Source organism: Leuciscus leuciscus (genome assembly GCF_965113295.1).
Source record: "Leuciscus leuciscus genome assembly, chromosome: 4".
Classification (NCBI taxonomy): Eukaryota; Metazoa; Chordata; class Actinopteri; order Cypriniformes; family Leuciscidae; genus Leuciscus; species Leuciscus leuciscus.
The window spans coordinates 3,115,935-3,125,015 of record NC_138728.1 but is presented as its reverse complement, the minus strand read 5'-3'; the positions used below and the strand labels follow the sequence as shown (position 1 = coordinate 3,125,015).

General features: G+C 42.5%; 1 protein-coding gene across 1 annotated transcript; it reads left to right on the top strand.

Annotated features, from left to right (window-relative positions):
- Positions 1 to 220: 220 nt before the first annotated feature.
- On the top strand, positions 221 to 8,031 carry LOC309496720 (uncharacterized protein). The gene is made up of 4 exons (XM_082166846.1): positions 221 to 610; positions 1,337 to 1,488; positions 2,972 to 3,097; positions 7,683 to 8,031. Exons 1-4 carry the CDS (start codon positions 286 to 288, stop codon positions 7,767 to 7,769), a joined length of 690 nt encoding a protein of 229 aa, XP_082022972.1. The 5' UTR covers positions 221 to 285; the 3' UTR covers positions 7,770 to 8,031.
- Positions 8,032 to 9,081: the final 1,050 nt, after the last annotated feature.

Below are 9,081 nucleotides of genomic sequence, written 5' to 3'. Positions count from 1 at the left end.
TGTCTATGTCAAATATGCTTACATTACATCTGTGCAACTGCTTTGGCAAAAAAGACACGGTTTAAGTAGAAATTGCTGTCATAATTTATATAAATAAATGCTCTTTTAATATACATATCAAGCAATTATAATGCACCACACCAACCCATGTTGCATTGTTAGCAAATCTATAAAAGGCATGCAGTTTGAAAATATCCCGAGCAGTTTTGGATGGTTTGGATATATGTGTAACATATAGAGGTGGAGCATTTATGACTGAGGAGTTTTGTTACACTCCTCCTATGAATGCTTCAATCATATCAGACGTCTCACAGTGGACACTGGGAAAGCAACTACTGGACAACTAGTTACATGGGAAAGCTGGAGAAGATCAAGTCGATCTGGGACGCTGAAGACGACAGCACGATGCAATTAGTTGATGTGGAGCTGGAGAAACACACGGAGAGCAGGACATCCACAAACAGCTCAAAGTTTCTGTCACACTCCATCGAGGAAATACTGAAAAAACCTTCCAGTTTGACAGTCCGACCTGACAGAACAGACAAGACACTTAAAACATCTGGATGTACACAGACAAAGCCGGACGCTCCTGAAATCATCCAATGCACAGGTGTCTTTTTTATTATTATTGTCAACTGATATTATGCGTATAGCTTGTGTATAAGAAAAATAAGTAACATTTTAGTTTACAGTGTCCTTGTTACATATGTTACATGTACTTACCATAGTAATAACAGTAAATTATGCATAATTACATGCAACTAACCCTCAACCAAACCCTAATCCTACTCTAACCCTATAGTAAGTACATGTAGTTGCTCAATATTACTCAGTACTTAAATATATAATTACACTGTAACAATTACACCTTAAAATACAGTGTGTCATTGTTACAGTGTAATTATATATTTAACTACTGAGTAATATTATTTAACTACATGTACTTACTATAGGGTTAGGGTAGGATTAGGATTTGATTGAGGGTTAGTTGCATGTAATTATGCATAATTTACTGTTACTATGATAAGTACATGTAACATGTAACAAAATAAAGGGTTACACTTTCTTTTAAGGTGTCACTGTTACAGTGTAACTATACATTTAAGTACTGAGTAATATTAAGCAACTACATGTACTTACTATAGGGTTAGAGTAGGATTTGGTTGAGGGTTAGTTGCATGTAATTATGCATAATTTACTGTTACTATGGTAAGTACATGTAACATGTAACAAGGACACTATAAAATAAAGTGTTACCAAATAAAGTGTAACCGAAAAATATACACCCAATAAGAGGATTTGCAACACTTTTCTGAATACCTTTGTGATGGTGCAGCTCGCGGGTCCGGTCACAGACGGGTGCGGACCACATTCACAGTGTCCCAGCTGGAGGAGCTGGAGAGAGTCTTCCAGGAAACACACTATCCCGACGTCCACACCAGAGACCGGCTCGCCTGTCGAACACAGCTCTCGGAGGGACGAGTACAGGTACGCCATCCGACACAGCCGAGAACACACACAATAATCCCGACCAGTGCTTCCTTTCGTTGAGATATGGAGATCTTAGTATGCATATGAGGAAGAAATGTATCATTTTATTTGCTGTAACTCAACACAAATTAATCTTTATTTTAATCATCTTTTAGCTTTTTGGATTTGTCTCAGTAGTTCTGTGGCGCGATAAACAAATTGATATCAAAGTACATATATTGAGCTATGAATAATATAATATAATATAATATAATATAATATAATATAATATAATATAATATAATATAATATAATATAACAATCTAATCTAATATAATTAATATAATACTATAATATGATATAATATAACAATTTAATGTAATATAATATAACAATCTAATCTAATATAATTCATAATATAATTAATATAATATAATATAACAATCTAATCTAATCTAATTAATATAATACTATAATATCATATAATATAACAATTTAATCTAATATAATATAACAATATAATATTATATAATTAATATAATATTTACCATGTCAGTATTTGTACCTTTATATAGGCTATAAACAATTTAAGTATGTATGTTGTATATACTTTTAAGAGTCTACATAAAATATTGTACTTAACACTATAATTTCAGCTATAATATAATAATAATATAATATACATAGTATGGATATTAAGTGGATATGAATAAAGTGTGTGTGTGTCATGTGCTGTTATTAAACTATTTATTTTGATATAACACCATTGGTTTCTGGTTCAGATTTGATTGGTTCATGTTAAACTGACTTGAAACAGTTACTCTTTGACTTAACTTGATTTTATTTTTTGAAATAACATGTTTCAATCAAGTAACCCAATCAAACGGGACTTCCACTTCCCATCATGCTTTGCAAAAGGGGGCTGAACTGGGAGAGTAAATGTTGAAATAAAGTGTTATTTTACTTTACTTTACTTTAAAATTGTTAAAAACCGGCTAACAAAAATCTGAATTGCTTTAATAAGCAAACACTATGGTAGTACTCTGGATGAAACCAGCATAACTTCTGGACTAACGAAGTGTGTAAAGAAAAGTTATATTTAGTTTGTTGTTATTTAAATCACAGGACTAAACCAGAAGCATTAAATTAAGTTGATTAGTTTACAAAATACAAAAAGTTTTAGTCTATATGCTAATATTTGAACACTCTTTTTGTGTATTGTGGAATTTTGACTGTTGTAGTCATTTTTTGTATATTTTTACTATGTGTTTGTATAGTGCTATGGACCATTTTTTATGTATGTCCTGAATAAAGAATATGATGATGATGATGATAAATTAAACTAAAACTACTCTTTCAAGTTAGATGGACATTATTGATTCGAGTTAGTTTGATTCTTTTGGGGTTTACTTGTACCACGGTCCATGATTGAATCACGTTCAGCCAAAGAGCGATTTGTTAGAGTGTAATATGAAAATAGTTGTTTATCATATTTGTTTAGATCTGGTTCCAGAACCGGCGGGCGAAGTGGAGGCGCAGTGAAGCTAAAGCCGCGCACAGACCGTTAGCAGTGTTGAGAGATGCAAAACACACTCACCACCTCCTGCCTCCCGTCCTCTACGTCCCGGTAAATACTTTCATTCACATCCATCCATGAGCCAAATTACTGATGTCCCAAGAGAGAAAAAGCAAAAAGATAGCATAAATAACTTACCTTTAACTTTATGAACAAAGTTAACTAAATAACTTTAATTTAGCTAATATTTGTAATAAAAATCCTGAAAAAAATGGTGTGTTGGATTTACATGATTTAATAGTGTACATCGGTTCCACATGAATCGATTAAGTTAAACGAACTTAATTTGTTTATGTAACTTCAACTAAATTACCCAATTAAGTAGTCTCAAGGTGAATTATAAAAGGCTCCCTGATATGATTCAGGTATTCATATATTCATTCATCCAATTAGACTTTATCGTTGGTGTCACACAATTGAATTGATAGATTAGGCTATAGCTAGCTATTAGCTAGCAATAGCACTTAAATGCTAAGAGTTACATTCTCCTTCAGCCAGAGTAGTTAAACGTAGCATTATAAGTCCACAACCTTATAAATGTCACAGTGTCTGTTGTGTTTCCACTGGGTGTCCACTAGGGGTCCCTTCCTTCCTGTTTCCATTCATCCTGGAACCACATTTCCCATAATCCTGGTTGGTCCCATCACTGGTGATTATTCCCTGCTGTTCCCAATTATGTTGTTAGTGTCTGTGCATATATACCCTGTTTGTGTTAGTTCATGTTACGGAGTCATTATTATATGTCACTCGTCTACACTAAGGTCTGTTTCTAGTCTGTTCTCGTTTTTGTTCTTGCTTGTTTTGTTTTATTGTTATTCTGACGGATTAAATGGTTTTCGACACTGGCATGGACGACTACGATTCTGATTATTATAACTTAGATGCTTGCATGGATGATGATGATTTGGACTGCCCTGAGTACTGTGTTGCTGCATTTGGATCCACCCATTTCTCCGCTAGCGATCGTGACAGAATGACTCCGTCACAAAATGGATCCAGCAGCATGAACATTTTGCAGGCTTTTGCATTTGTGGTCCGTCAAAGGGAGGAGGCCATGACGCTCAGGGTTCCTAAAGACCTTTCGTTCGACGACAGAGAGTCTTTTAGAGGAGAGCGGTTGGCCCGATTTTCGGGGACCCGTGGAGCTCGCAGAGGAGGAAGTACTAGAGGTGAGCCCCGGACCCAGCCTCTACTTCAGTCTTCCTTCGACCATGGTTCAGTGATACGCGGCCCAGAACACCCTTCGCCGCGGGTCCTGTCCCGTCCTGAACCTGCACCTCGCCAGAAGGGACGACGGAGGAGGAGGAAGACTTCCTCTGTGACAGTTCCGGTGGTCCCAGTTCCGGTGGTCCCAGTTCCGGTGGTCCGAGTTCCGGTGGTCCCTGTTCCGGTGGTTCCCGTTCCGGTGGTCCCAGTTCCGGTGGTCCGGAGACGGAGGAGGAAGAGAAAGGCCTCCTCAATGACCTCTCCGGTGGTCCCTGTTCCGGTGGTCCCTGTTCCGGTGGTCCCTGTTCCGGTGGTCCCTGTTCCGGTGGTCCCGAGTCCGGTGGTCCCAGTTCCGGTGGTCCCGGAGGCCGCCCCCTCCGAGCAGCTCGCTGTCATCCCTGAGATCATCTCGGAGCCGCCCACCATCAGTCCTGCCACGACCAAGAGAGCGGTCTTCCTCTTCTATGCAGTGGCGGTACTGCATGCGTGGAGGAAGCACAGCACGCCTACCGAGCCTGGGTCTTCGGACAAGATGGTCGCCGCCGAGAGTGTTCACGTCACGTCTGCCGAGCCTGTGTCTTCCGACAAGATGGCCGCCGCCGAGCCTGTTCACGTCATGCCTGCTGAGCCTGTGTCTTCGGACAAGATGGCCGCCGCCGAGCCTGTTCACGTCACGCCTGCCGAGCCTGTGTCTTCGGACAAGATGGCCGCCGCCGAGCCTGTTCACGTCACGCCTGCCGAGCCTGTGTCTTCGGACAAGATGGCCGCCGCCGAGCCTGTTCACGTCATGCCTGCCGAGCCTGTGTCTTCGGACAAGATGGCCGCCGCCGAGCCTGTTCACGTCACGCCTGCCGAGCCTGTGTCCCCTGACAAGATGGCCGCCGTCGAGCCTGTGTCTGTTCCTGAGCCGGTGGTGTCTGTTCCTGAGCCTGAGCCGGTGGTGTCTGTTCCTGAGCCTGAGCCGGTGGTGTCTGTTCCTGAGCCTGAGCCGGTGGTGTCTGTTCCTGTTCCTGAGCCGGTGGTGCCTGTTCCTGTTCCTGAGCCGGTGGTGCCAGTTCCAGTGCCTGAGCCGGTGGTGCCAGTTCCAGTGCCTGAGCCGGTGGTGCCAGTTCCAGTGCCTGAGCCGGTGGTGCCAGTTCCAGTGCCTGAGCCGGTGGTGCCAGTTCCAGTGCCTGAGCCGGTGGTGCCTGAGCCGGTGGTGCCTGAGCCGGTGGTGCCAGTTCCGGTGGTGCCAGTTCCGGTGGTGCCAGTTCCGGTGGTGCCAGTTCCGGTGGTGCCAGTTCCGGTGGTGCCAGTTCCGGTGGTGCCAGTTCCGGTGGTGCCAGTTCCGGTGGTGCCAGTTCCAGTGCCTGAGTCGGTGGTGCCAGTTCCAGTGCCTGAGTCGGTGGTGCCAGTTCCTGAGCCGGTGGTTTCTGTTCCTGAGCCAGTGGTGTCTGTTCCAATTCCTGAGCCAGTGGTGTCTGAGCCAGTGGTGTCTGTTCCAGTTCCTGAGCCGGTGGTGCCAGTTCCTGAGCCGGTGGTGTCTGTTTCTGAGCCGGTGGTATCTGTTCCTGAGCCGGTGGTGTCTGAGCCGGTATTCTCTGTTCCTGAGCCGGTGTTCTCTGTTCCTGAGCCGGTGGTGTCTGTTCCTGAGCCGGTGCCTGTTTCGTGGCCGCCCGAGGGGTCGTCTCCGCCATGGCCGCCCGAGGGGTCATCTCCGCCATGGCCACCCGAGGGGTCGTCTCCGCCATGGCCACCTGAGGGGTCGTCTCCGCCATGGCCGCCCGAGGGGTCGTCTCAGCCCTGGCTGCCTGCACGATCTACTCCGCCCTGGCCGCCCGAGGGAGAGTCTCCGCCGTGGCCTCCTGAAGGGTCATCTCCGCCCAGACCGCCTGATGGACTATCTGTTCCGCCCTGGTCGCCTGAAGGGTCGTCTCCGCCCAGGCCGCCCGATGAACTGTCACCCCCAGTGTTCATTCCCTCCCATGGTCCTGGCCCTCCGTCCCTCCCCCTGATCCCCCACAGTTCCACCTCCCTCCTGGACTTTTTGTTGAGTTTTGTTTGCTATTATGGAGCGTCTGGTAGCCGCTCCGTAAGGAGGGGGTTATGTCACAGTGTCTGTTGTGTTTCCACTGGGTGTCCACTAGGGGTCCCTTCCTTCCTGTTTCCATTCATCCTGGAACCACATTTCCCATAATCCTGGTTGGTCCCATCACTGGTGATTATTCCCTGCTGTTCCCAATTATGTTGTTAGTGTCTGTGCATATATACCCTGTTTGTGTTAGTTCATGTTACGGAGTCATTATTATATGTCACTCGTCTACACTAAGGTCTGTTTCTAGTCTGTTCTCGTTTTTGTTCTTGCTTGTTTTGTTTTATTGTTATTCTGACGGATTAAATGGTTTTCGACACTGGCATGGACGACTACGATTCTGATTATTATAACTTAGATGCTTGCATGGATGATGATGATTTGGACTGCCCTGAGTACTGTGTTGCTGCATTTGGATCCACCCATTTCTCCGCTAGCGATCGTGACAATAAATGGTTCTAATAATCCCAATGTAATTGAACATTAAACACAATTACACACTATCAAGTCTTCCCCTTTTCTCATTTTCTCAAAAACACATCAAATAACACTTAATTTCAACATTTAGTCTCTCTTAATTCAGCCAAATGCAAAGCATGCTGGGAACTTAACAAGCACCGCCCAGTTTCAGTTAATGCAACACAAACGGATTAAGTAAACTTAAATTTTACATATATTTAAGCAGATTGAACACAATCAAATTAGGTTAGGACAAAATGTATAGACATGGTGTGGCATTTTAATTAAGCAATGTTTTTTTTTTTCTGTACACTTGAACCCGAAGGTCTTGATTGGCTGATTCAGGTGTTTTGTTAGAGCTCGGACTCAAATATTAGTGGATTTATTAGATGACATCAGATTTGAGATATTAAACTTATATTTAATTCAGAGCCATTTAAATTCCAGCCACTTTTAGCGTAAAATCGAACTAACATCCCACACTGTTTATGAAAAGATGGATTTTAAAGTCGACATGAAATGATAATTCACCATATCTATTTTGCGAAGGCATGTTATATATCCGTGCTTTTGTTTCTTTTTTTAACAAATGTTTTGACCTTGTAATAAAAACCAGACCTTCTGGTGAAAACGTCAAACTGATGTATGACTTCACCATTTGGTGCGCTTAAACTCCGCCCCTCTGCTTGTGAGTGCCACGCCCACATCTCAACATCCAATCAACAACCAATGCACTAAGTCCCGCCCTACTTTTTTTCCCTTTTCAATAATCCTGTTATACACAAATGTACATCACAATATGGACAAAGATCAGTCGCTACTTCAGTTTCATTGTGACTTTACGCTAAAAATGAATTTGCAAGTTGCTAAAATTTCTAATTGGCTTTTTTTCAATTCCAGTGTCGGATCTTTCACCAGAAGTTCTGGTTCCCGGAGTCAATCTGTCCTCCCATTGGCTCTCCTGAATATCAACGTCCATACTTTTGACCTTTCATAGGTCTGCCACCATTCACACTCAACTTAAGAGACATTTTCAGCTTCAGTGTTATGAAGATCAAGGCCTTTTTTGGATCCATTCTTTCCTTTTGGATTAAAAGCACATTTAATATCTTGTATCATATCAACTGGTGTATAAGCATGACTGTATTATGTGTTTTTGTATATAAAATGTATTTAAAAAAAGAAGTCATACGTGAAGTGATGAACGTGTGCAAGTTGTAAATCAATTTCCTTATCTCATCACAATAAAGCCCTGATAAAACCACTAAGTTAATAATAGGCCTATCATTTGTGACACAGCACTCACCAGCTGAACTGAGAGATTTCCAGAAGATGAAAGATGAGATCTCATTCCCAGAGGTCTGAAGACGATCATATTTCATTCTTGAGAAAATGGCAAAAGGAAAAGTTCAGGTGAATCAATGCTGTTTTCTGACAAATATGACATCTATAATTCAAGTTCACATCCAGTGGCATTATACTCAGCAAACAAAAATATACTCTAAGTTTTGCCAATGTTCCCATTAAGTTATTGGGAATTATATTGGCTGATAATAATGTTTTTAACTCCAGTGGTACTGGTGGATTTCCATGGGAAATTACGTCATTACATCACATCTGTCCACATAAAGAAGGAGTCCCGGCTAGTCGGCTATATTGCGTGTGAGGATGCTGGAGGTGGAGATTTATAGCCTTTTCTCACGGCAATTGATATAAACTTATCAATTTGATGGCGGATCCAGAAAGGTTCAAACGACAGTCACCAGTGACAACTGCAGATTCACCCGTTGTAAAATGCAAAAGACTTCGGACTTCTGAGTGGCTACAGAAAAAAAGAGACTGTAACCGGCCCATGTGAACACAAGGATAAATATCGGAAGGGCATTAAATGTAGTCACGCAATGCTGATGTTGTTAACATTAACAATTTGAGAACAAAGTATAATTTGCACGGTTTGACGTGATATGATAAGCGACCGTTAGATTTAATCGGCACGATTTACTGCAATGCTTTTTTCCCTTTAGTTGATCAGAACAAAAGTGGATGTTTCTTACTTGTTCAGACGACATTTTCCGGTGAAAATTCTCATGTTGGTCATACTTCCAAAAAGTAGAATCTGTGATTGCAAATGCCAGGATCCACACCGGCGGCGACTGACAGACGCACGTTCTCCTCAAAACATCGGATTCATCCGCGCTGTGCCGAGCAGAGGCACAATGCATGTAAAGTTGATAATTCCACGATTAACTGCAATTGCAGATTTCGAACAGAGATGGCGACAAAGAGGAAAAACTACAAA

Coding starts and splice junctions, on each gene's coding strand:
- LOC309496720 (XM_082166846.1), top strand. CDS start 286: ATGCTTCAATCATATCAGACGTCTCACAGTGGACACTGGGAAAGCAAC. Junction 1,489..2,971: donor TCTCGGAGGGACGAGTACAG/GTACGCCATCCG, acceptor ATATTTGTTTAG/ATCTGGTTCCAGAACCGGCG. Junction 3,098..7,682: donor CTCCCGTCCTCTACGTCCCG/GTAAATACTTTC, acceptor TTTCAATTCCAG/TGTCGGATCTTTCACCAGAA.